The sequence below is a fragment of the Anarhichas minor genome, unplaced genomic scaffold (assembly GCF_050575085.1).
Source record: "Anarhichas minor isolate MPS153535 unplaced genomic scaffold, ASM5057508v1 ptg000045l, whole genome shotgun sequence".
Lineage (NCBI taxonomy): Eukaryota > Metazoa > Chordata > Actinopteri > Perciformes > Anarhichadidae > Anarhichas > Anarhichas minor.
Window position 1 is genome coordinate 1607493 of NW_027466491.1, and position 26597 is coordinate 1634089.

The 26597-nt window shown below is 42.9% G+C and overlaps 4 protein-coding genes across 4 annotated transcripts; 3 read left to right on the forward strand and 1 right to left on the reverse strand.

Moving 5' to 3' along the window:
* The first annotated feature begins 7376 nt into the window (after window positions 1-7376).
* Window positions 7377-10351, forward strand: LOC142971253 (suppressor APC domain-containing protein 2). Its single transcript, XM_076111919.1, has 4 exons — window positions 7377-7817; window positions 9517-9687; window positions 9780-9935; window positions 10173-10351. Exons 1-4 carry the CDS (start codon window positions 7719-7721, stop codon window positions 10251-10253), a joined length of 507 nt encoding a protein of 168 aa, XP_075968034.1. The 5' UTR covers window positions 7377-7718; the 3' UTR covers window positions 10254-10351.
* A 2330-nt stretch (window positions 10352-12681) lies between these two features.
* LOC142970955 (achaete-scute homolog 4-like) lies at window positions 12682-13336 on the reverse strand. Its single transcript, XM_076111468.1, has 2 exons — window positions 13314-13336; window positions 12682-13231 (listed from the first exon to the last, which is right to left on the reverse strand). Exons 1-2 carry the CDS (start codon window positions 13334-13336, stop codon window positions 12682-12684), a joined length of 573 nt encoding a protein of 190 aa, XP_075967583.1.
* Window positions 13337-14354: 1018 nt separating this feature from the next.
* prdm4 (PR domain containing 4) lies at window positions 14355-20546 on the forward strand. Its single transcript, XM_076111761.1, has 12 exons — window positions 14355-14405; window positions 14673-14739; window positions 14948-15063; window positions 15212-15400; window positions 15664-16434; window positions 16687-16836; window positions 17069-17187; window positions 17275-17360; window positions 17520-17647; window positions 17762-18304; window positions 18642-18810; window positions 19048-20546. The coding sequence occupies exons 3-12, from the start codon at window positions 14949-14951 to the stop codon at window positions 19451-19453; spliced, it is 2676 nt and encodes an 891-aa protein (XP_075967876.1). The 5' UTR covers window positions 14355-14405; window positions 14673-14739; window position 14948; the 3' UTR covers window positions 19454-20546.
* A 510-nt stretch (window positions 20547-21056) lies between these two features.
* Window positions 21057-26210, forward strand: tmem209 (transmembrane protein 209). Its single transcript, XM_076111780.1, has 15 exons — window positions 21057-21128; window positions 21518-21679; window positions 21811-21869; window positions 22012-22143; window positions 22287-22516; window positions 22632-22836; window positions 23008-23183; window positions 23314-23385; window positions 23525-23621; window positions 23783-23908; window positions 24000-24097; window positions 24568-24682; window positions 24900-24997; window positions 25084-25157; window positions 25296-26210. The coding sequence occupies exons 2-15, from the start codon at window positions 21537-21539 to the stop codon at window positions 25348-25350; spliced, it is 1680 nt and encodes a 559-aa protein (XP_075967895.1). The 5' UTR covers window positions 21057-21128; window positions 21518-21536; the 3' UTR covers window positions 25351-26210.
* Window positions 26211-26597: the final 387 nt, after the last annotated feature.

The following is a 26597-nucleotide window of genomic DNA, read 5'->3' on the forward strand; positions in this document are numbered from 1 at the left end:
TACATAATCATTCTGAAATACTATAGGTTCTTCTTTCCTTTCGTGTTTGGTAAATAGATTCTCCTCTTTCTTATTATTACCTAGGCTCTCTGTGTATTACATGGGCAGTGTTATTGCTACATAGCTCTCCAGTAACAGTAGAAGTCTCTGCAAGCCGGCCGAGGGCCCTCATTGGAAGGTTATTCCAGGTTTTACACACACTCACTTACTATTTGTACACATTAGTCAACGTCTGGACAAGCCTCATAATGTTTTCCCCGCTCAGACGCTGCAAATGTAGGCCAATGTTTCTGCTAACGGTTTATGAGATGCACTGCTTTAATCATGTCAAAGCAGGTAGCAGCGAGCGCGGAGCGGCCATTGTTTGTGTGCTCTGTGTGTGACGAAGCCCAACAGAGCCTTGAAGGAATTACGTCACCACCGTGGAATGTTTCTCATTTGATTTAAAAAAAAGCTATTTCCACATTCTTATCAAAAGTTCAACAACAACATCCCTAAAATACACAATGCAAATCTCAACCTTAGACTTATTTATTTAAATTACACAAGCTACGGCTTACCAAATACGTTGTTTGGACGAGACAGAGAAAGGATCTAACACCCCATCATTAGGATGATGTCATTTGTTTGTGCCTTCCAAAACAAAAAACTTACTTACTTCCCCACATATTTACTCCATATTTTCAAATAGCCCAAATTGCATGTTGGAATTAGCAATTGCCAAACACGTGAAAGCCAACCAAAAAGTAAAGGAGACTGTTGGCGGAGTAAAAAACGGTGCGTTCTTTACATCCCTAGATATTACGGTTTATTAGATATAGTTACTGTAATTGTCAAGTGGAAAATAAAGCCCTGATACAGAGACTTGATTGTTGTACCTCTGCATATGAATAAAGGTGCCTTTATGTGCACACAAAAATAATTAGATGTTCAACAAGGAGAACAAATACATAACCTTATCCTTCTCTGTTGCCCCTAATTATTTCCGTACAGTCCCTAAATTAAAAAAAAAAACATAATAGTTATTGGAGGAGCTCTGCTGACAAATCTTCAGCACAAACTTGTATTGTTATTTTAGGTCTTTCCCATCGTGACACATAATAGTCGATTAAAGTTGTGCCCCAGTTCCCTAACTCCCTACTAATCTGTGTGTCAAGAGGCCTTTATACACGGTCATATTTGAGGTTTCAGCAGCAGACAATGAGGCCTCGGCGGCATGATACCTCACTGTTTTGTCAGCTCTCTGACCTGTATTTACAGTCAGCTCATTGTTCGACATCAAATTTGTAATCCTCTTCTTGTCGCTTTCAGTGCTGTGTGTGTTTTGGTGTGTCCCCCCCCTCCCATCGTTAATCCGGTGCTGTATGTTACAGTTTGCTACAGTCATTAGGCCCATTGTCTCCCCTCCATGGTCAGTGCCCTTTGAATACTTCAGCTTGTTTGTAAAACAAGTCACACAGTTCAATATGACTCGGGTCAAAAGACGACGTGCTGGGGAACTGTCACCGTGGGTCTTGTGCTAGCAACAAAACAAATCAATTCACCTCTTTTCATTCAAATGCTACTGATTCACCGACATTTACCAGATAAGAGAGAATAACACAAATATAGTTGTATGGAAGGATGCTGCTCAGAAAAATAGGGAACGTTTATGAAAAATGAGCTAAAGACTAACTAACTGTCACTTTAATGATTTAGAGCCAGAGTTGAAGATCGATGCCTCTCTCGTGTCTGTATGGTTAACAAGAAGCTGAGCCAGCACCTTATCTTATCCTCAACTCAAGACTGGAAACAGCCAGCGTGTCTCTCTCCAGATTTAACAAACTCTGCCTACCAGCACGTCAAAAGTTTACAAATTAACACTTCAAATCTCATTTGTATAATCTGCACAAAAAACTAAACTTTGAAAAACATAAAATTGTGGTTTTAATTAATGTGTTGGCACAGTACGAGAGCTACAATACAACCGTAATAACCCAATATCTTTAGCAATACGTCCTGCTTCGCTGTGTTGTTTTGAGAAAAAAAAAATAGTTTTTGTTAAACTGCAGGTCAAAGGTCATTGGCTAAACGAGGACCTTGAAACCGAGAGTTTGGCGCTGAAGATGCTCTTTAGTGAAACGCCAAGAGGATGTTTGGCAGTGGCATTTCAGCAGGAAGTCTCTGTGGTGAATGGGGAATCTGTGATGGAGGGAGCAGAGACAGAGCAGAGGAAGTTGTTGGTTCACAGGTGCAGTGTGGGGGTTTCCACATCCTACTGCCCTTCACTTGAGGAAGCAAATACTGAGAAGAGGCTCACCGCAGACAGTAGATTATTACGTCAATTATAACAATTACGAGCGAGGAGAAGAAGAGAGACCTCGTGCAGAAATGCGCTGCGGCAAATGAGAGAATTACAACAAGATGGCAACAGAATTAAAGAAAGTAAAAGGGAAAGACAGGAAACGGTGTGTGCACATCATTTAGGCTAGCATCCGTAGCCGCTTGCTAACCGGTGATGGAAAAATGTCACTTATCACCTCTGAGCAGCTCATCCATACACGCTGACACACATATGCACACATATGTATTCCAACGTTCATACGATAGATTGTGATCTGACACAAAACAAGTTGTGCATGACAGTTGTAAAGGATGCCTGCAGGCTAAACGCGTGCAGAAGCCAAGTTATGTGCAGTAGCAGTATGAAAAATGCACAAAAGAGTAAACATGGATCAACCGCATTTTAAAAGACTATATTTAAATGTGTAGCACAACCTAACTACACACTGAAATATAGTTGTCTACTCTGGTTATTGTTTGATCTTCAGATTTACAGAGATTTAAATACTGAGCGGGGAGTCATTTATCATCCAGGCTGGGAGACACAATGCAACTTTTTCTTTTTCTTTTGTATATATATATCTCTAAGCACAAGCGACCTGAGGGTTGTAAAACTAAATTGTGAGGGGGATGGGGGAGATGCACACAGGAAACAAAAAAAGGCAGTGAACCCCAAAATGAAGTCACACACACACAAAAGGTACAAGTACTCCACACATAAGTGGGAGGAGTTCATTCGCCCAGCTGTCAAGGGCCACAGGTAGGGTTGTGGGGGAGGGCGGAGGAGTGAGTGAAAGAAGGAGTGTGTGAGCTTTCCAGGGCAGGGTCTGCAGAAATTTGGGGTGCAGGGAGAGCGAGGCCGCTCACTGGCAGCTGGATATTGTCAGGGGTTCTCCAGGGGAGCTTGCATGTCAGGGTGAACGGGTTTAAGATGAAATGTGCCCAATGAGACCCTGACTGACTGTGTTTGTTTTGGGGGGGGGGGGGTAAGTTCCTCAGGGGCAGGCCTGGGGGGTGCCGGTGTAACATAAAGATTGGGGGTCTCAGATTTATTTTCTTTGAGCAGCGGTGAGCCAGTGAGTGTGTAGCCCTCGTGCATCTATCTGTAAATGTGAAGCACTTCTTGTTCTTCTGAGAGCAGCCTGTGCTGTCTTGGCCGTGACACACGTTCTCTAAAATATTGTTTTTGCAGAGTGTGTTTGTGGGCGTGGAGGGGGTGGGGGGGGGGGGGGGGGGTTGAAGGGCGGAGCAAGTTGGGTGTAAACCGATCCTTTGTTTTCGGCCATGCATATGTTTCTGATAGGGACTTGTTTTGGTCCCACTGAAGTGACTTTGAGACGGGTTTAGAGAAAGCCGCAGTAAGACAAAGGAATGTCTGACAAATATGTAAAGATCAACCAAAATGTGTTTATTTTGACAAAAACAGAGTACATTTTTTCCCCAAAAAATTTATAAAATGCTGCTTTCAAATGAAACCCGCTCTCCCATGATATCGTATACGCCTAATTGTAATGCAAGCATCTACAGTAATCATACTAATAACCATTTATTTCTGAAAAACATACTGTATCTGCCATTCATAACTCCAGGATGCTCGGGTCCTGCATCTGTTTCTGCTCCATGCAGCTGAGGTGAAAAGGTGGTGTTCTTCAGCTGATGTGTTTTTTGCCCTTATCTACATCTGGGGAACATCTGGTTTGCATCTGGCTCTGGTCTTGTAGTATCGGGCTGTGCATGAGCGTGACAATATGTGTGTTTGTGAGAGAATGACGAGAAGAGGACTCGGAAGATATTTGTGAGTTTGTGTGTGTGTGTGTGTGTGTGTGTGTGTGTGTGTGTGTGTGTGTACGGGTCATTATGTTTCTTATTAATAGAAATATATGTCACCAATTTTACATATGAAGTTCAGTCTACATTCCACAATGATGTCACGGTGACGTCATCAGGGTCCTTTCAGATTTGTTTTTTGTTTTAAAATCAATTGGGATTTAGAAGGCAGTCTAATCAAAGATGCTATTTCGTTGCATTATGGGAAATGTAGGATTATGTGTTTTCATACCCTGACCAGTGGAAAATACTTAATAGTCTGGATATCTCGGCTTCTGCTGCTTCTAATTTATTTTGACCATTCTTTCTTGAATCTGTCTCTTGCGAGTCCCCAAACTTAATGTACGTGTAATATGAAATCAGTGGCGTACCCCTTTAAGGTTGAAAAAATCATGTTTGTTCACACTTCTGTACGGCTTGTTTCAACTCTCCACCGACGCTACTGCCTTTGGTGTTTACACTGAATGAAATATTCATGTTTATAATGGCTCCAATACTCCAAATATAAATATTCTTGATGTCTCAGATGATGAGTATCATATTTAGACATTTTCACAAATTTAGTCGAGCATATTTGTCATGTTTGGAAACTACGAGATGTTTAGATCTATTGTCCACATCTAAACTGGAATTTTTTTCGGCCTAATTCAGCAAATCTATTTAGTTTCAATTCAGTGTGTTGGTACTTTTCCAGTCTCAATTTGAGATTTCAGCCACTCCCAGCAAAAAATGCAATAATGTGATTGTTTTGTTCCTCAATCCATTTCTTAGATCTCTCAGAACGAGGAGGTGAGTGTTGGTCTGTAATGAGGCCCCTTTGAGAGACCAGAGAGACGCACTCCTTTCTTTCCTGATTGAAGTGAGTGTCTATGGGGGGGGGGGTTACATATCTGTATTAGATTCCTTGGAGCTATGACCTGGAACAGTGAGCCTTGAGCGGCCAGCGCTGGCGTAGACTGGAGGGGAGAAAGGGAGTGGCCCGGCTTTTGTGGCCCAGAATGATGTCTCTCTTGTACCTACTTTTTCAGTTCTGTTTCCCAGCACTGAATGGAGAGCTGCACTCGTTACCTCCATTATTATTTTGAAGAGATGTATGTGTGTACCACTCCAGCTCTTTGTGTACGTGCGTCCATGTCATTTTCATTGTATAAGTGGTTTCGAAGCTATGTGTGAAAGTAGTGACAGCGAGATAGCAATAATGTGTGTGTGAAAGTGTGTATGTGTGTGGGAGTGAGACAGGAAGCAACTGGGGGCCCACTCTCGGCCGCAAAGTAGTAGTAGGGACTAAAAGTGTCTGTAAAGGACGAAAATGGGTTACTGCAGTGTGTGTGTGTGTGTGTGTGTGTGTGTGTGTGTGTGTGTGTGTGTGTGTATTTGAAACTGTATGTATGATTATATTTTCACGTATTTGTCTGACAGGGCCCCACAGTGTAAATTCAACATGATCAACAACGAAAGGTTTTCCCTTTTTACTAAGTGACTTCTGTAAAGTCACATGACTTCTTTCACATATAAACTGTGCAGAAGTTCATTTTTTGTTCCTTTTTATTTTATCTCATCTTCTCTCTTGACTCCCGGTAAAGAGCCCTACAACCAGCTAAAAAGAAGGCGTCACAGTAGAAAATGCATCATTTGTTAGTGTTCCTATCATGAGATTTTTTTTGAGAGCTTTATTCTGGTGAGAATCATGTGTCTCATGATGTAACACAGGGTCATGAGCTCCCAGCAGGCTCCATCTCATAGATGAGCGCAGAGACATTCCTCTGTAGCAGTTGAATCCCGTGTTTTGATCCAACTGCTGTCCTCAAGCTGATTGGGGCTTGTCACACGACACGAAAATATTACAGAACAGCTTTTTTTTGTTAGATATACCTACCGTTTGTAATGTATAGGTGTGTTATGTAAAAGTGACCTCTCAGAGATCCTAATTAATTTTTTTTGCCATGAATTGCAGGCTTGAGAAATGTCTTAACATAGGTTGAAAATAGTTGGCATACTTTTGGGCAAGTCTCGTGGCTCCGTGTCATTGTTCTGCAGCGCCATCTGGTGTTGTGTAAGAGCTGCAGCTTCACGCGTCAATGAGTAAACCATAAAGAATCACAAAATGTCAGCTCTGAATAGGATTCTCAACTCTGGCAGGCGTTGCGCTCTTATGGCTCTCTCTGCTGGTGATCAAGCAGGACTGCAGCATTAAAGTGGGAAAGAAGGTCAGTGACACTTTCAGCGAGTATTCAATAGGTTTCAGGGGCCTATTCGTTAAGCTGATTACATGTAAAGATAGTCAAGTCAATTAACAAAAATAAAATCGAGATGGACTAGCAGGGCCGGTGATCGAACGCTGTTAATTAAGTGAATCAACTGGTCAGACTAAACTCCCGATCAGACAGAGTATCTATCATTAAGCCTTTTCTATTCAAACTGATGCACAAATTGAAGGACCTGGGGGCAATTGTGTTAAAAAAAAAAACAGATTGATTAATTAGTTAATTTTGCCAAAGAAAAAACGATGAACACGTTTTTTTGTGCTGAATCTTCATATTCCTCCTCGTAAATCTCAGGACGCTAAAAAAATATTTCCAACAGTGTTGCTAAAGGATTCATCCGATTGGTCTAACAGCCCGTTCGGCCTGAGGCAGTAATAAAACAACAAAACATGTGCCACCGATGCTGCCATTGACCAGCTGAACAGCCGAGCGCTGATAGTAATGATGTTAGTGGCAATGCCACGTGGCTGAAATCCATGAGCGCTCCACCCTCCACCTCTGCTCTCAGAACTGCACTTGACTGCTCCGCTTGTTTGTCTTAACCGCTTCACTCTGTTGCTATAATGTCCACGCTGGCACGCACTCCTCATTTCCAGGTTAGGTCACATTCCAGGGAACGTGTTGGGGCTCACCTGAAGCTGAGCAGAAAAACAATCACACGCGCTCTCTTTTCATTCGATAAGGGGAACGTCCTGTTTACACTCTCTAGTTACAGGATGACATGATTCCTTGTGAATCCTGCCCCTGAGCAGACACAGCTTGTGAAACGGAGGCCTGTTTTTTTCCCTCCTGTCCTTCTTCTACATAGCTGAGATTTTGGGGCGAACAAGGTTTTCAGCCAAAAAACACACAAGTTGGCAAACGCCTGATCTCACACCTGTATCCTCCTCTCAAATCTCCCACCCGCAGCTCCGCTTTCATATTTCCTCCCACTCACTGTTGTCGCTTCTGCTTTATTTGATCCTGCGCGGCCAGTTTCACCTTCTTTCCACCCCATCGCTCACTCCGTGTCACTGTACGTCGATTAACCAGTCATGGCAGTGACATGTGGAATTTTTCATTACCTCGCCCCAGGGTGAACCGCGCTGCCTGTGCCTGTGTATCCTGCTGCTTTTTTTTCCTCCCACCCCTGCTTACTCTCTCTCTCTCTCTTTCTCTCTCACACACACTCTCATTCTCTCTCTGTTGTAGGCGTATTATTGTGAGCCGGCCAGTGGCGAGCTGTGATTTGTTGTTTGTTATTCAGCCAGCTGTATGGGGCAGTAATAGTAGTAGTAGTAGCTGTCAGTGACTGATCTCCTCTCCATGGCCTGTCGTCCCCCCGGCTCTGGCTCCTACACTGTGGTTATCATCCCGCTCAGGACCGGCCTCTACAGCCTGGACGCACTTCGCTTCTACCTATGGGTGAGGAGGGAGCTTGTGTGTGTGTGTGTGTGTGTGTGTGTGTGTGTGTGTGTGTGTGTGTGTGTGTGTGTGTGTGTGTGTGTAGGGGGGTGGTAGAAGCTTGCATATGATTGATTTCTAATCAGCTGCATCTCATGGTGTCTTTGTCGTGGGTAATTATGAGTGTGATTCTTCTTAGTGATTCTTATCAACTGCCGTGCATTCTCACATTACTCACGTGTTTTGTTCCCCAGTTTTCAGCTCACTGTTTTTTGCACAATTGACAAAATGACTGTAGTAGTACCGTAGAGGCCATGTAGGTTAAAACACTAACCATACAGTTTCTGTTTAAAAAGACTTGTGATTCATTCCTCAAAGTTAAGCATTTACTGCTTCTCCAGTCTGTGTAAAGTGTCACCAGTTTGGCACATTTGGCCAAGGTACATTCACATGACCTTGTTTACTCCTCTGTCATGTGGAACAAATTATTTAGTTGAATTGAGGCTTATATGCTTATACACTGTACTGTATGTGAATATGTATGGTGTCTCAAATCTGGAATTTCAATTCCGTGCTCTTTATTGAAGTCATAGTTAAAGGTGCCGTTGTATTCAAAGGCATTATGTAAAGGTGTGTTTCGTGTTGTGTCTTTCTTATTTTGCAAACATGAGGGGTTCAACATATTAGAAACACCTCTGGATTTAATGCAGTCCAGCACGACACAACCAATGACCTGACCTCAATAATAGTTATACACCTCTATAATAGTGTCAGAAAAACAAAATACACTAAACATTATAGACATGATAGAAGTTTGGATAGGATTGCATTAGATTGTGTCAGCGTATACCTAATGAAGTGGTCACCATGGAGTATTTAGACATATACTTGGTTGTAACATTGCTGTAATCATGAACTGTATTATTCATATAAACATAATAGGAATTAGACGTTTAAGCTAAATGCTTGTAGAATCTCTGTTTTCAGTCTGTTTTTCTGTCTTTGCTCCATGTCCTGAACTGTTTTGAAGGTTGCATGGCTGCAGTCATCCCAGTGACACATTCCCCCATGTCAGGTCTGCCCCTCACAGCTTCCTGTTAAAGGCTCAATATAACCAGTTTTCCAATAACTGTGAATCTATTATTATAAGAGGAGTTGTCATGTAACTAACAGTCATAGATTTGAGATTATTATTGCAGACACACAGTTGTAAGATAAGAGCTTATATTAAATAAAAGGGAACTATTTAGCATATCTTAAAACGCAGCTAAAATTAATCTCTCACTAGTGATACAACAGTGTCATGAGTTTCTAATGTCCCTCTGACTGTGACGTCCTGTCCTCATCCAGAGGCGGATCACACCAACATATGTTATGATTCCCTGCTTGTTATGATTCCCTACAGTCAGCGCTGTGCCGATCACGCTGCTTCAGGTCAGCTGGCTGGGGGGGGGGGGGGGCTTGTTAGTCAGCCCCCCTGGTGCCATCATGCAAACACATACCTGACTGGCTCTATAGTCAAAAAAAATGTTAAAGGGAATGAAGAGAGGTGACATGCAGTGAAGGCCACTGGCTGAATGTGACGCTCCAACGTTTATTCATTTTGTCGGTATCCTCTCACAAACCTGTTCCTGGATGATGAAGGACAATTTCAGTTTAGGTTACAAGACTCTGTATATACTCACATGAACATGTTCGAGCTGTGTTCTTCTCACCTCAGGTTAAGCGTCTGAAGGACCTAGAGAAGGAGAAGGACGCTCTGTGCTCCGGCCTGGAGGTTCTGGAGATGGCCCGTCTCTGGTACCTCCAGCGGCTGGAGGAGAACAGAGCCAGGCAGGGCAGCATCAAGACCAAAACTGGGGTCGGATCCTGCCAGGGAGGCGCAGCAGAGGTGCGAGGCAGGGTTGGGTTCAGGGCCTCACAGACTTTACTGAACTGTCATTTACGGTGTCCCTCAACACCCGCCTGTCTGCATCTCTACAGGCCCGGTCTTGCCTCCTCAGGTCTCGGATCCAGCGGGCGAATGGCTCTCTGGGTTCTGTGATGAGTGAGCCCAATGTCACTAGCGGGAGCAACCCTTCTTTGCATGACGCGGTGGCAGTGAGTGACGTCCGGTGGCACAACACAGTACTAACTCGGGTAGGGAGAAGAAAAAATGTCTCATGTTCAAGAAGGGGGAAGTCATTTAATTTACTATTAGCCTTAAAAGGCTTCAAACTCTTTTTTAAAAAAATCCTGTTTGGTACTCATTTATTTATTTGGGGTGATTTTCCCCTTTAATTGATCTTTACAAACAGGAGATGCTTTTTTCATAAATCTTGACTTATTCATCTGTTTGCGTTTCTATGATATGGCCATATTTTCTTCCTTTGACAGGAGGTGAGCGACAAGAATCGTCAGATATCCATGTTAGAATTGGAAAAAGACGCACTCGTGGAAAAGCTGCAGGCCCATTGATTGCCAGCACACATGTGTGTATATATATATACACACACACACACATACTAGAAGACACACGAGGTGTACATTTCACTTCATGTCACACAGTTGCTTACGTTACACTACTTGTAAATATGTATTTAATTAATAAATTACAGTAAAGGATGCATCATTTGCTTCTATGTGTTCTTTTCAATACAAACCAGTTTTGCTGAAGCGTTGGATAACTGACTTTATTATAGAAAAGCATTTCCACATACTGGTATATCTCATATGGTGGTGTGCGTTTCATGATCCTGGAGGTAAAAAATAAATGTAAAATACTGTTTTCTTTTTCATTTTCAAATGGTTGGAAAATAATTATCTTTTTCATTTTGACTTAAATATTGCTAACATTATTTATATTGCATTTACATTTTCAAATTTGAATTAATATTTGAATGTTGTCCACTGTACAGCACGAACACTTTTCCTATTTTTTGCCCATTCGAGTATTTTGATATAATTGGATTATTGCATTTTAATTTTTTACTCAAATAACAAATACTTTTGGATTTTTACCACAAATTGAATGTAACCAACATTATGCAAAACTTCAATCAACATGCCATCTATTGGCAATGCGGAGTATTTTTTGGAAGAAAAAAACAACTTCTACAGTGAAATACAATTTCCAGATTTTAAGCTGAAGCATACAGGAGACAACCCTGCGCCATTGAGTGTCCTGCTGTTCCGTTTCCGTCTCTGAATGTGGGCTCTCTGTCTCGACATGTCGCAGCAACCTTTCCCGGTGGTCCTGCACTGATCTTACTTCAACTGATAAACTTTATCTATCTAAGTCATCGTGCATGTTTGCAGGTATTTCCTCTCCTGCCCTGCACAAATCTGCAGCCTTGAGCACAGAAGACACAATTTGCAGGCCTAATATAGAAATATAATCTGTCTGACTGGCAGTTATTGTCTACATGTTTACTCCGAGGTCCATGGTGACGCTGTGACTTTGCCTGTCTGTGTGGAGGACATGTTGTTGTTAGTCTGAGCTCTGGTGCCTGCATACTGTATGCAGTACAAGCTCATTTTGTAAAAATGTGTTGGTTTACGACAACAAGGTTTTGTCGTACATGTTGTGACAGATTCACAAAAATGATCATGTAGGAGGAAATACATTCAAAAGTCTACTGTTTTAAATCACATGTATGCATTAGCAACAACCTTTCCGGTAAGCAATGCCTACAATGAATCAGGGATGGAAACTGATTAGAATCAGCCTGTGTGCATCAGGGGAGAAAACATCCATTATGGCGGATGCTTTCATTTTAATAGCTTCATGTTCTCTATCTTCAGAGTGCCACTGAACCATCAAGCCCAGGGTACCAGCACTTGGTTAATTATTGGGTCTTATTCACGTATTGCACAGCCAAACACCTTTTGTTATGGGTATGTCACGCCTTTGTGGCTGTCAATGCCATTCTTCCATACCAGCACAGTTCACTTGAACTGCGCTCTGCTGGTCTCTCCAGACCCCTTTTACTTGTATAGAACAGTGTGTTTACTCCCCCCCTCCAATTTGTGGTTTTGGTATTTCTGAAAATCAGAAATTGTGAGCTGTTTCCGTGCAGGTCAGCGGAGGTGGGAAGTATAAACACACAAATAGGTCTCCCTGATAAGTGCATTCCTTAAGCTATTAGGGGAGATAACTTCCTGAGAACCCTGAGATTGTTTTGAGGTGTCATTTATGTGCTTTAGGGGCCAGTTAAGCCTGTGTTACTGTAATTCAATGTTCACTTGGCCCAAACTAAAACATGACACAAGAGTATCAGTTTCAGACAGAATAAGCCTTGCTCATCATTTATGACATTTATGTCATAGCAGGAAATCACAGCTGTGATTAATAGCTGCATTACAGTTAAGTGTACTAATTAATGTTATTATTACCAAATGTTCAGAAAAATTCAAAGTGGATGGACCTACACTGAATTAATCTTTTTATACGACCTAAAGATATGAAGTGCTCAACTTCCAAATGTTAACTTCAAATGTCCCACAATATAGTCATAATATTTTTTTACTATTCCCTCATCGCTTTATAACATATGGTGAAGATTTTGATTGCTGAATTTTTCATTTTTAGTAATTAAGTGTTTTCAAACTCACACTCGGTAATAAAACATGCAACATAACAGACACCATCACTATATCAACAGTATTAGATGCAACACAATTATATCATTCATTGTGATTTTGCGTCTAATAACCATCTTAACATAATTGCTTTCTCTGATGGGTGTTTGTCCTATGGCTCCTTACATGTAAATAAACGATGTTTATGTTCAATACAGACTTTGGAATAAAATCAGACAGTAGAAATTGTGTCAATTAGGCATGTTTTACTTTCTTAACAATTGAATTAATGTACAGCATATCACAGGGAGCGAGAGAGTTAGAGCTAGTAAACTATTCCCCCACTGTCGTTGAGGCCAGTTTTGGATTCTCCATCACTGTTGCAATCTGTCCTCTGCGGAAGCGGCGCACGGTTACGCGCGTCTCCAAGTGGCATCTCCATCCCGGACGCGTTTAAGTCCAGCAGGCTCTGCAGGTGTTTGATGTAATCGATAGCCGCCCGGAGGGTCTCCACTTTGCTGAGCCGTTTGTCCTCAAACTCCTGCGGGAGATGCTCTCTGAGACGCGCGTAACCTTCGTTTACGCAGCGCACTCGATGTCGCTCCCTTTCGTTCCTTTTCCGGATAAATGCAGGCTCAAAGGAATAATCACACACACCGAGCGGGACGTGAAAGGGGAAATATGATAATCGTCTGTAGGGTGACCTCTGGCCGTGCACAGGGTCGAAGTATGCAGCGTCTAGGTGGATGGGCAGTCCAAGTCGAAGCGCATCCTTGTAGTGTGCTCCGCTGCTGTCCATGGAGAAGCCGTGGAGAGCCAGTGGAGGGACATATGGGATATGCTCCGTTAACTCCTTACTGTGATAAGACATTTCCCTGAGAATAAAAAAGGAGACAATCTTGGATTAAACAGCTGCAAAATATATGCAATTAATTGTGTACCAACGATGCAACTTACCCATACAGTCTCCTCACAGTCATCTCGATTTTTCAGAAAGTAAATACCGCCACTAGCTTGTATGATTAAATCTTTTTTTGCGATCGTTTATAAGTGAACTTCTTGATCGAGATCAGTCTGTGTTTGACAACTTGTTTGTTGGGGTTTTGAGGGTGTAGGTATATGGTGGGTGTGATCCGGGGCGGAGATGCAGCCATGACTTTCTCATCAAGATAAAACTGTTGACACAACGTGTTCTTCCTTCTGTTGACACTGTGAAGCAACGCTAATCATGAAGGTGTAAGTCAAACTATACGGACTTGAAATAACTGACTTTTTGATTGTAAATATTTATAAAATAGCCTATATATCAATAAAACATATGGTAGGCAAAATGCAACAGATTGGCATGTTGCATTTTAATCCCAGTTCACTATCAGTTTATCTAGGATGCATACAATCATGTGATTTGAAAGAATGATGGAATTATGATTCAGAGGAGAATGAACAGAAATCACATGGAAACGATGAATTGCTGAGTGTTCTTTTAACCATTTGAATATGAGTATTTTGTGTGTGAGCTCAGAGGCAGTTGCATCACATTGTTTTACAGTTCACATTATGGGATTTGGGTATAATCTGATATTATCTGCGATAGCCTTTGATGGATATTTTATATTTACTGAAACGTTATTACGTTATTGCGGCAGAATGATATCGCAAATGTTTTATTTACTGAAGAAATTACTCAAATGTTTAATACATACGATGTGTAATCACTTTTATCGAAATGAATATATTTGTATGCCTTTCATTCAATAGCGTCACAGTCAGTCAGACAATAAACTCTGTAAAAAGTGTAGGCAGTCTTTTAAAACAGTCCAAAACAGCGCAAGACAACATGACTCAAAACAGAAAAAGAAGACTTTTATTTTTTATTTAGGCCATATATGACTTCCCGGCCCCCTGATGCTCCGCCTCTTTTTTTTGTGAATGTGGAGATTGGAGGACAGAAGAACTGACCTGTGATCAGCCAAATACTCTATTCTTACAGCGCATGCGCACAACGTGCAGTTAAACTGTCATGGCCCCGTTCAGGGAGGCATTGTGCTGGTATGTTGTTTTCAAGGCACCTTCCTTTCTACATAGTCAGTATTTTTGTAATGAAGCGTCACGCTCTGTCGTGACAGGTATTCCGTTACTTCTATCAAGCTGTAACACAGCAGTTAATTCTCTGTTTTGACGACGTATTTAGATGTAAGTTAGCCAGGCTAACGTTAACTGCTGTTTAAGCTATTTAAATAACATTTCTATAATATTCGTGATTGCCATGTCGTTTTAAATTGAGTTGTAATCACACCAGGTGTTTTTATTCTACAGGGAGAGACATATGAAAGCCCAATTCAACAGTACATGGTTACGGACGGGCATCGGTTGTTGAATTCAGGTAACGTGAAGCTAACGTAGCTCACACTGCACAGTGCATCGCCTGTGTGTCTTTGTATGAGTGTGTCATACAGGCGATACACGCTACAGATAAGGGCTCAATCGTAACGGAGCCTAAATCCATGTCTCAGTATTTCTAACTGTGTCTAAATAACAGCCGGAAACTTAAGCGATTAGCTCATTATTTGGATGTCTGGGTTTAACTCCAGGATGAACGACATGAACCTGAGTCCTGTGGGCATGGACCAGCTCAGTGTGCCCTCAGTGAGTGCCAGCCACCTGGGTCTGCCCACCTCCCCGACACACAACCCCATTCCCACTCCAGGTATGAAAGACACTACCGGCCAGGCCTGTTTGCTCCAGCTGGCCACAATACAGTAGATCTAACACACTAGACCAACTGTTGAGAAATCAAGCATCACTCAATTTAATCTCGGTTTATTATTTCCTCTTGACTCTTTGTTATGGTTCAGGCATGTCAGTGGCCATCCCCAGCCTGGGTCCCACCCTGGGCTCCCTTCCCTCTGCCCTCTCGCTGATGCTCCCCATGGGTCCGCTGAGTGACAGAGGAGTGATGTGCGGCCTGCCAGAGAGGAACTACTCTTTGCCACCGCCTCCATACCCCCACCTGGAGAGCAGCTACTTCCGACACATACTGCCAGGTGGGTTCTCATTTTGTGTGAGGTATACAACTCATCTGTCTGTGGTGAAATTCTCAAAGCAGTCAGCCAGATTCTTGGGGTGCGGATGATTGATTGAATGGGTTTTATCCCGGATGCTCTAATTTGAAGGGTAGCCATCCTCCGGTTGCTATTTTACTGAACATATTTAAGTTAATGAATAAATCATGCATGCTGCTCAGTACATTCAGTTTGGATTTTTTGTTTCAGCGCTGATCATGCTCCCTCTTTCTTCCCTGCTGTAGGTATCCTGTCCTATCTGGCAGACCGTCCACCCCCTCAATACATCCACCCTAGCAGCCTTAACATGGATGGGACCCTGTCGGTGGCCAGCAACAATCCCTCAGGTCTTGATCCCTACAGTGGCCCTGGAGGCCCACTGGAGCAGGGCCTGGTGCCCATGGACTCCAGACAGGTGAGCGGCCAGGGAGACCTCCACCAGACTGGTGCTCATGAGCTGGACTCTACAGGTTTGGCCATGGAGTCACGTGTCAGCAGCCCCATGTCCCCTGACCGGATGGGAGAGGAACTGGCCACCATGGACGGAGTCGGGGTGGTGGTGGTGTCTGACACCCAGCAGCAGCTCGGAGGGGGAAGGCAGCCTCAGCCGCATGAGGGATTGACTGGGGTGGACTCATCTGGTGGGGTGATGCCCCTCCATGGACCCCCTGTTCTGGAACTACCGGTGGTGATGGAGCAGGATCACATGGGGGGCCGAGTGGGGAACACGGTGGGAGGAGGAGCAGGAGGACTCGGGGAGCAGCTCCACTCAAATGGGGAGTTGAACTCGGGCGTTGTCAGTGTGGTGCTCACTGGCTCCATGGCCGGCCAGGGCCAACTGGAGCCGGTGTCGCTCCATGGGCACTCTGGGATGGGACTGGACGCAGTGAATGTGTCCCCCATCACTGCAGAGGTGTCGCTGGGGCCAGAAAACAACCTGGTGCTGGTTAACTCCACCCTGCAGCTAGAGGATTCTACCTCCAACAAGGAGAACATGGTCACTGCCTACACCATCTGTGAGTGTGTATTTGTAATAGTTTCTTCAGAGGTTAAACAATTGGATCAATGGATAAAAAAAAAAAAGAAAACGGTACTAGGAATCATATACAGCTAGGAGGAAATATGTAATTTAAATAACAAGTAATTGTAAAAATCATAGTCATTGAAGTGAAATGAGCACTGTGTACGTTAAGTAAGCACTTGACTTTGTAATAAGTATATTAGTGACTCTCACCTGAAGCAACCTTAGTGCTTTTATTGTCTTCCAGGGTGCACACTGTGTGAGCGCTCGTATACCTCAGACTGCCCAGAGCACGGCCCAGTCACCTTCATCCCTGACACGCCTATCCAAAGCCGGGCTCGCCTCTCTCTGCCGCGTCAACTGTGCCTGCGCATCTCAGTAGCTGACGAACCGCTTGGTAAGAGAATAAACCCGCTAACGATTCCTAGCTGGAATTTTAAAACGCATGAAATCTTGCATTTTATGTAGAACCTCCTTAACATTGTGCTCAGTTTTGTATCTGTTAGTTCAAGTGCAAAGTAAAAGCACTATTAGAATTTATTATTTATATACTTCGACAAAAAAACATTTAGCAGACCATCAGTTAGATTACTGACAAACTGTCTTTGCCCCGCCCCCACCTGCCTCAGGAGTTTTTGCACGGGATGTCATTCCTCCAAGGACCTGCTTTGGACCAATGGTGGGCCAGCACTGTAGCAACGTGGACCTCTCTGATTGGCCAGAAAAGGACGCACCACAAATATGGAAGGTCAGTGCAGTGATTTTAGTTGGACCGTGGGTTGTCACAGTCAGTCCAAAACCATTATAAGTAGATTAACCCAGTTATTTATTTCAGATGTACCACAACAATGTGCTGGAATTCTACATTGTGACAACGGATGAGAACGAGTGCAACTGGATGATGTTTGTCCACAAAGCCAGGTATGACAGAGCTGGAGTAGGATAAAGATGTGCACTTCAGTTTTCTCCTCCCAAATTGTCAGTGCTTGTGATCAGCATTGTCGCTTTTGCCATGTTTCAGTCTAGTTGACGGGTTAATAAAATGACCAGTTTGCTGTGTGTGTGTGTGTGTGTGTTTAGAACCCGTGAGGAACCAAACCTGGTGGCGTACCCTGCCAACGGTAAACTGTTCTTCTGTACAACCACAGAGATCCACCCGGACCAGCAGCTGCTCTTCTATTACAGCAGAGACTACTGTAGGCTGATGGGTGAGACGACAGATGACTAAACATGTATACTCTTGATTTTAAAGAAGCCACATCAATCCACTTGTTATCCATTGATTGATGTTGACCATTCCACCATCTTTCACGTCTTCACAGGTGTTCCGCAGGTCAATGAGGGCCAGATCTGCCATTGTGGCAAAGAGTGCTCCTCTTTCTCTGAGCTCAAGTCTCATCTTGATAGCCATAACAGCAACCACAGCCATAACCAACCTCCACACAGCCACAGCCCGTCGCAGCAGGACCACTCTCAGCAACAGCAACAACCACAGCAGCAGCAAGAGCAACAACCACAGCAACACACTCACCGGGAAGAGAAGCTGACCAATGGGACCTCGAGCTCCTCCTCTTCCCCATGGCCCTGCCACACCCACGCTGCAGGACAAACAAACAGTGAAAACAACAGCATCAGGGCCAGCAGTAATAGAAACTCTAATAATGTTACCTCCAGAGCGAAAGGTCAGGGTCATGTACGGGAGAGGAAATTCAAATGCAGCATGTGTTCCCGGGCTTTTCTCACATCCACAAAGCTCAACGTGCACTTCATGGGGCACGTGGGGATGAAACCTCACAAGTGTGAATACTGCAGTAAGGCCTTCAGCGATCCCAGCAACCTCAGGATGCACCTCAAGATTCACACAGGTGTGTACAGGGATAATTGAAGTGGAATCAGGTTTGATTTTTGGCAACATCTGTCTTCTCAGCTGTCATACTATATACTGTGTTGTCCCAGAAGACCAATTATGAAAAGTCACTTATATAAATTTATGATTGCACTCAACTCAACTATGTGTGTATTAGTTTTTTTCTAGGAAAGACGTGTCTGACGAGAGAGTGAATGCACTTCAAAAGAAAATCACAAATTAACAGCTAATTCCCAGCACCCTTTAACACTTTTGAGCAGATCGATACAGTAAAGTGGAAAAGTGCTTTAAAACATTTGAAACCTCTGAAACTCTTTTTTTTTTTCCTCCGACAGGTCAGAAGAACTACAGATGCACAGTTTGCGAGAAGTTGTTTACCCAGAAATCCCATGTGGCATCGCATATGCTCATCCACACCGGTGCCGAGAAGCTCAAGTGTGACCTCTGTGACCGAGCATTCATCAGGAAACATGACCTGACACAACACATGTTCTCCCACACACAGTATGTAACTTATTTATTGCATTCTAGATAAAGCTGTAGAATTAAGCAGTTATTATATGAGTTGGCAGGCCTAAAGATTGTGGTCTGTTTTTGCAGTGATTGTAGTCTGTTTGTTTTTCTTTCTGTACTCTGGTCTTTTTTTGCCAGAGAGATCTTGATATCATTGAGATTACCTAATAAAATAACAGTTATATAATGCGTGCATTGTCTTTATGCTGTTTCCCTTTTCCACCACAGTGAGCGCCGCATAGAGTGCCCAAAGTGCAACAAACAATTCCTCAAGACCAACCACCTGAAGAAGCACATGAACTCTCACGAGGGCCGAAGAGACTTTGTCTGTGAGAAATGCCACAAAGCTTTCCTCACCAAATACCACCTCACCCGTCACCTCAAGATATGCAAAGGGCCCAAGGCGGAAAGAGCGTCTCGCAAGGAGCAGGAATTAGATGAGGAAGAGGATGAAGATGAGGAAGAGGAGGAGGAGCAGGAGCAGGAGGAGGAGGAGGAGGAGGAGGAGGAGGAGGAGGAGGAGGATGGTCGGGGAAGAGGGGGAGAGAGACTTGTAGACTCAGCCAGCAATGAAGACTGTGGTTTAGATGTTGGAGGATATGACTCTGAAAAGTCCCTGTCACCCCCTCATTGACAACACTGTGCCTTTTGAGATGTCTTGTTTATTTATATGCTTTACTACACTAATCATGTTTATCTCTAGTTTTTTGCCAATTATCAGTTACTTTGTCAAATTTCATCTGCAACATCTTACGTTTCATCCATTCCATTATCATGTCGGTCATTCTTTCGGTCATTAGCTACCCAAAGCTCTTGATCATCGGTGAGTGTGGGAAGGTAGATGGACCGGTAAACGGAGAGCTTTCACTACAACGGTCCGGTGCAACGCCCGTATCACTGCTGATTCCGCACCGAACTGCCTGTCCATCTCACGCTCCGTTTTAACCTCACTTGTGATAAGAACTAAAGTCCAGCCCCGATGCGTGGAGGTCAGCCCAACTATATCTAGTTGATACCGTTCCACCTCCAGCTCCGGTTCCTTCCACGCAGAGTGGTCATGTTCCACGCCTGCGATGCCAGGGGTCGGCACGCCTAGGTCTCCGCCTTTGCCTGCTGTCCGGATCACAATGCAGTGGTGACTGACCGTAATGCCTATCCCTGCGTTTATTGGAGTACATAGGCAATACTTTTTAATAGACACATTTTACATACATTTTTAAATCAATACATGTTTAGTCTCACCCAAGCATATTGGTGCTGGTGAAATAATCTTTGTCATATAAGAAAACTCAAAAAGATCTGACTGTATTTTTTACAAAACTCTCTTTTTATTTAACTTGGGCCTGTGTAATAGTGGTTGATGGGATCCATTAAGCTAACTTTCATTCATTATAATTCATTCTATTTTTTTTTTGTCTCACTCAATAACATGGAATGAATGGTTGATATGTTTGTAGTTGCACACAATATCAATTACAATTGCTGATGCCATATTCTTGCCTAGTCTGGATATGTAATTGCTAAATGGCCTTGGCCATTCTTTATTTATTAAAACCAGGATTTTTTATATTGTGAATGGAAGTGAGCCTCTTTAAAACAGGAACCTGGGCATTGTTGTGATATTCCTCATTGTGTGAATGTTGACCTAATGTTATAATTATATTATTTATGTTGTAGCTCCATCCTATGTGTTGCAAAATGTTTTATTAAATGAACATTTACAGCTGTTTCATGTTGTTGACTTATGTACATGATAGAGTTGTAAGCATGCATTCCCACATAGATGACTACATCATTTTCTTGCGTCTATATTGGTATTTAACCTTGGTGATCATGGACTGCAGGTCATCGATCAACACATGCTCATTCAAAGCAAATCCATATGGACGAAATAGAGAGGTAGCGCCCCCACCTGGCCGTCTCACTTCGATGTACTTCGTGACAAAAAGCAGACCATGATCATTAAAGAAATGGAGAAAAAATGGTTTGCTCTCAAGTAACGTTACTGCACTATTGGAGGAAAAATTAGCTAAATTTCAAAGATGTTGTACTTTCTATGCACAACTGTCGGTATTATTATGAGACAACTCGAAAGGAAATAATGTCTCTGATTTGTATTCTCTGCCGTGGGTATATTTAATTTAGCTTTCTTCTTTATATTTTTTATTAATTAAGTAATTTTAAAAACGTTGCGGCTTTGCTGAGTTTGCACTACTAAGCGAGCTACTCATGCGACCGGAAGCGCGAGAGCCAACTTCCGGTTAAATTACAAAATATGCGGCGCCGCAGTTGTCATTCACTGTAGCGTGGTATGAATTATTTACATTACATTTTCTACACGTTGTATTTGTATTTTGGTTGTATAACTTTGGGTATAAAATTCTGTATTTTTGGTTGTTGAAATTTACACTGAAACCACACTTCCCCCGCAATTGTTGTATTGTTTATATGTGAGCTAGCTAACTTTAGCTTACCGTTTAGCTAGCAGGTCGGCTAACTGCTCTACTTGTAGCCAGAGTTGTCATGTCACATAGTGTTATTAGATGTCTGTCTAAATTATAGTGATTTGCTCAGTAACACACGCTACGTGTTAGTAGTAACTTTTTTGGGATTTGCTTTTTAATCTCTTAAACATAGCTCACTGCATGCTCTCTTTGTCTCACGGTGTTTTTCTCTGCTCCTTGTCTCCTTGTCTCAGCCTGAACAGAACAGATTAAATGATGTTAACCCCATCGAAGGACGGGATGCCCAGTATGATAGACAGGGCGCTGAGGATGAGGAGGGAGGAACAGGCTCGTCAGGTGGTCCTGGCCTGGGCTGTTCTCAACGTGTCTCTAGCTGGCATGCTTTACACTGAAATGTAAGTTGATCGAAGTTCAATAATGTGATGTCTCGCAACCATTGCACTGATGCAGCGTCCCACCATCTCCCATCTCTTCCACTGCAAGGTGAAATGATACGTGTGTCTTTTTCACCTTCTTTTTTTGGTAGGTCAGGGAAATTGCTGAGTCATTACTACAACATCACGTACTGGCCTATCTGGTACATCGGTGAGGTCCCACTACTCTCTCATCTACTAAAGGGCTTTCTGTTGGAGCTAAAAAGTTATAAAATGTTGTTATGTTACACTTTGCTTGGCATTTTTGTAAGCCACTGTACGCTGAGTTTGTCCTCCGCTCTCCTTGTTTACAGAACTGGTGCTAGCCTCTCTATTTAGCCTCAATGCCCTTTTTGACTTCTGGAAATATTTCAAATACACAATGGCCCCCTCCACCATCGCTGTATCCCCGGAGCAGCATCACCTACTGGGTCTGAGAAACACAAGTAAGGCTCTGGTTTTGTTGCCTGCAGAATTTGTATTTTTCACTCCTTTTGTTAAATCTCTTATTAGATTCATGTTAACACACCTTGGTTATTAGTTTTTGAGTGTGGGACAAGTATGATGGTTATTGTCTGTCCCGTTGCAGGTATTCATGTCTCTCCGCCACAAAAGCCAGAAAAAAAAGAGACCCCAGCCCCGGCCCAGTCGTCTCTGCTGCAGGGCCAAAGCGTGCTGAGTTTCAGTCCCTCACGGTCGGCCACCACCAGCCCTACGTTCTCCCCCAGCTGTGTACCCGGGTACAGCCCTCCTCTCGGAAGCCCATCCACCCCAAACAGTCCAGGGGGGCCCTTTTCCCCTTCAGTGGCCTTCGGAAAGGTATGTCCATTACATCACTTATCTGTCCTAGCCTGGAGATATGTAGTGCGTCAATGTAATTGATGAATTTCTCCCTCTTCACATTGAGAGCATTACTTTCTTCCTTTTTCCTCAGGTGTTGAACTACAGTTCTTCCCCTGGCTCCTCTCCCTACCCCAGCAGCATTGGACCAGCAGAAGGCTCCAGCTTGAGAGCTCGATATCGCACATCCCCCTCTGTGTTTAACTCCCCTGGAAGCAAGGAGGACTACATGCAGGATCTGAAAAGCCTGGAGAGGTTCCTCCGCACGGAGGAGGAGAGGACTCACCGCAGTCAGTTAGGTACAGTATGCAAGTGCCTTAGAAAGTCCATTCTTAATATAAACAGAGCAGGACACTCCAAAGTCACAGTTAATTCTTCAGATGATTAGTAATTATTATCTCATTCTTAGTAAATGTGGAAAAACATGGTGATGTATGTGATCATGGAATGATCTGATGCTCACTATATAGGGAGTCCAGAGTCTGTGTCTCCGAGCCACAGCCCAACATTTTGGAACTACAACCGCTCGGTGGGAGATTACGCCCAGAGCCTGAGGAAGTTCCTGTACCAGCCGGCCTGCCGCTCTCTGGCCCCGTCTGCCCACAAGGATGAGACGGACCTGGGCTCCAAACAGGCTGCAGAGGAGGTCTGTAAACTAGCATTGTTTTTGTACCCCAAATAAATAAAATAATTATGATTTTCAAATTGAGACACGCCAGTCTGTCAGTGTGTATGATTGCCATGAAATTATGTACTTTTCTCTTCCTGTTATGTAGGTGTGGGCCAGAATCACCACCAGTCGTCCTGTAGTGGACCGCATTGATAGCTGGACGGCCAAGCTTAGAAATGTGAGTGTTCAAACATATTGGCAGAATTACATAACGTAAAAAAAAAGTTTTAAATGAATTTCATGTGTGATTTTTGTTACAAACCTTCTATCTACACTTGATTTGAGTAAGAAAATAAATCTATTTTTGTCTTTTTTAGTGGATCAGTGACACCATCTTGGTCCCTCTGGTCAAGGAAACCGACTCTGTCAACAGCCAACTCAGGAGGATGGGCTGCCCTGAGCTCCAGATAGGAGGTAAACCGTCTGCAGTTTTGGGACTTGTATAACATACATTTTCATTTTAATGAAAAAAACCTGTTCTGTAATATGTAAATTGCTTAAGTCGTTATTGTGATTTCGATGTATTCTTCTATTGGTTTTTGAGTCTAGCTTATTTTCACTCTGTCGTCCACCAGAGGCCAGCATAAGCAGCCTGAAACAGGCAGCGGTGATGAAAGCCTCATTCATCCCCACTATAAACTCTATTGTTCAGTATCTGGACATCACTCCCAACCAGGAGTATCTAGCGGATCGCGTTAAGGGTAGGTTCAGCAATAATGCGATTAGGGAAGACATTTTGAATTTGTCATACGTGTATGTTTTTCATGTACTTCCTGTATTCTGTCCTGTCAGAGCTGGCCCACAGCGGCTGCATGAGCTCCTTTCGCTGGAATGGTGGTGGTGATCTGAAGAACAGGAAGTGGGACACGGACCTCCCCACTGACTGTGCAGTGAGTCGACACACATAAACACACCACGCTTGCGGTACAGCCAGATATTTTCTTGAGTAATCGATTAATAATTTGGTCCTTAACATGTCAGCAAATTGTGAAACATACACATCACAAGTTTGATGATGGTCGATGTTCGACCTCGTCATCAAAAGGGTTTTCATTGTTCTCGTCCACAAACTTTTAAGGATTAGACGGATCGTATTACAAATGTCAGTAAGAGAGCAGGCTGCACAGGCTGGAACTAGTTAGTGTGACAACTTGTTTGATTTTTTAAATACATGCAAATGTGTCAGTTTACAGACTGCTTAACAGTAAGAGCAGGAAATTTGTCGCAGCCTTCTTTGAATATTTTGCCTGTAGGATCTGTGCTGCAGACGTGATGCACTAGCACTCTGGGGGGCGCTTTCTTCATCGATGGGGGATCACCGGCCAAATACCTCTGCGTAATACTGTGTTTGTCCCTCTAGATCCTCATGCACATGTTTTGTACATACTTGGACTCCAGACTGCCTCCACACCCAAAGTACCCAGATGGGAAGACTTTCACTTCTCAGCACTTCAGCCACATTCCAGACAAACCTGGTGAGTGGACACACACACACACACACACACACACACACACACACACACACACACACACACACACACACACACACAAACTGGTAAACAGGAAGGACAAAAATGAAATGCTTGTGATTTTCACTGTATTCTTCTCAGTCTGGAAACACAGCATCTAGTTTCTATCGTTACTTCTTCGTGCTGGTTCAACTCTTGTGTCTCTTTTTGTGTTAACTCATAGATGCTACGAAGGAGAGCCTCTTCTGCATCCACCAAAGCAGCATAACTCCCCCTGACTACCAGCTCATCTACCAGGGACATATCTACAGTTTACCCAAGGTGACGGCAACATTTTTTAAATAATGACGTCTATTATCAGCATTCAGCAGTTTCCTAACATGAACCCATCTTGATTTCTGTTACAGGGCAGGAACAACCTGTTCCACACAATCCTAATGTTCCTCTATGTCATTAAGACTAAGGAGTCAGGGATGCTGGGGTGAGTACTTCTGCTATTAATGTCCTGTAAAAGACCGGCTAGCTTGTATTGTATATGTAATTTTAGAGTATAATGAAATATTGATCGGTTTGACTTTGCTTGTAGGATAATTATTTTTTTTTTTCATTTTTTCTACAGGAGAGTAAATCTTGGCCTCTCTGGTGTGAACATCTTGTGGATATTCGAGAACTGATGATGATGATGATGATGATGATCATCATCATTTACCAAGCAACAAAAAGCTGCGAGTGGATTTTTTTTCTACACTGGTTGGAATACCACCTCATTTTAAGGACTGCTCTTTCTGGGGCAGATCAGAAGTGGCACCTCCCTTTGAAAGACAACAAATGCATATTTTTGGAAATTTTCTCAATTTTAGTGTACACATGGGTAACATTCTGTACTGTCATTTTAAGGACATATTTACGTTGCACCACAGGTGATACACTGCAGAGCTGTATTTTTTAACATTTGTTTGGTTTTCTGATTTTTGTATCTGAGAATGTACCAGCTTGGCAGCCTTGTAAATAATATACCTCAGATTTATCTAGTGAATTGTAAATGGCTCTGAGCCATTTAACATGAATGCAAACACAGTGTGTGCGGACTTGACTTTTGTTTTTTCAGCTTCAGTAGCCTGGTATGCCATTTTTCTTCTTCCTTGTAGTTGAATGATGGTCTTCTGTTGTAGGGATGCTCCTGACATGCTTGAAGTCGCATACAAAAATTGGACTTGTGAAAGCAATACACAAAATATTCAAGTATTGAAGTATTCTGTTTTAGTAAAGCTTCCCTGGTACTAGGCTACAATGCAACACGTAACTATGTACAGTGTTAATTCTTTTGATACGTGATGGAGAACAAATGAAAAGCCTTTGAATCACCAAAGTCTCTTTCTGAGAATGTAACGTCTTTTACAAAAGCCATTTATCCTGACATCTTGTGTCAGCCATTTGTTAAATTTCAAACCTTCCATATGTTTGCTCATTTTCAATAATGCCATTTTACATTTGTCACAAGACTTTGAAATAAAATTGAGATTTTGAAAATAAACTGGTAAGAGCATGTTCTTTCCCTCTGCCTAATGGTATTTTTTGACTATTGTAGGCATCCACTTGGTGGCAATGTAGTTCATTTTTTTTAGATTTGACCATCTGATCCCTTTTTCCTCTTGACATACTGCATGATATCTACCTCTAGATCATTGTAATGTGATTCAGTATCTTGTGCAGCAAAGTCAAGTTGAAGACTTGAGGCTGCAAAACAATGCTGACTGGCAAATTTCAACATTATTAAATAGTTTTGTGTCAGCATCTGCTTAGGACAAACTGTTTTGCTGGAAAATGCCTTCATAATGTAATATGAGCGATTATGTGCACCCTGGTGTTATTAATTATCACATGTGAAACTGAGAGAGACTGCCTAGTAACAGAAAACAAT

What these genes read in the sequence shown, in the direction of transcription:
- LOC142970955 (XM_076111468.1), bottom strand. Translation starts at nt 13,336, where the DNA reads ATGACTGTGAGGAGACTGTATGG. An exon ending in ACTGTGAGGAGACTGTATGG is followed by an intron (nt 13,232 to 13,313) that starts GTAAGTTGCATC and finishes TTTTATTCTCAG; the next exon opens with GGAAATGTCTTATCACAGTA.
- tmem209 (XM_076111780.1), top strand. Translation starts at nt 21,537, where the DNA reads ATGATGTTAACCCCATCGAAGGACGGGATGCCCAGTATGATAGACAGG. An exon ending in CTTCAGTGGCCTTCGGAAAG is followed by an intron (nt 22,517 to 22,631) that starts GTATGTCCATTA and finishes CTTTTTCCTCAG; the next exon opens with GTGTTGAACTACAGTTCTTC. An exon ending in ACCTCCCCACTGACTGTGCA is followed by an intron (nt 24,098 to 24,567) that starts GTGAGTCGACAC and finishes TTGTCCCTCTAG; the next exon opens with ATCCTCATGCACATGTTTTG.
- LOC142971253 (XM_076111919.1), top strand. Translation starts at nt 7,719, where the DNA reads ATGGCCTGTCGTCCCCCCGGCTCTGGCTCCTACACTGTGGTTATCATC. An exon ending in GCCAGGGAGGCGCAGCAGAG is followed by an intron (nt 9,688 to 9,779) that starts GTGCGAGGCAGG and finishes GCATCTCTACAG; the next exon opens with GCCCGGTCTTGCCTCCTCAG. An exon ending in ACAACACAGTACTAACTCGG is followed by an intron (nt 9,936 to 10,172) that starts GTAGGGAGAAGA and finishes TTCCTTTGACAG; the next exon opens with GAGGTGAGCGACAAGAATCG.
- prdm4 (XM_076111761.1), top strand. Translation starts at nt 14,949, where the DNA reads ATGAACGACATGAACCTGAGTCCTGTGGGCATGGACCAGCTCAGTGTG. An exon ending in GGTCACTGCCTACACCATCT is followed by an intron (nt 16,435 to 16,686) that starts GTGAGTGTGTAT and finishes ATTGTCTTCCAG; the next exon opens with GGTGCACACTGTGTGAGCGC. An exon ending in GCACCTCAAGATTCACACAG is followed by an intron (nt 18,305 to 18,641) that starts GTGTGTACAGGG and finishes TTCCTCCGACAG; the next exon opens with GTCAGAAGAACTACAGATGC.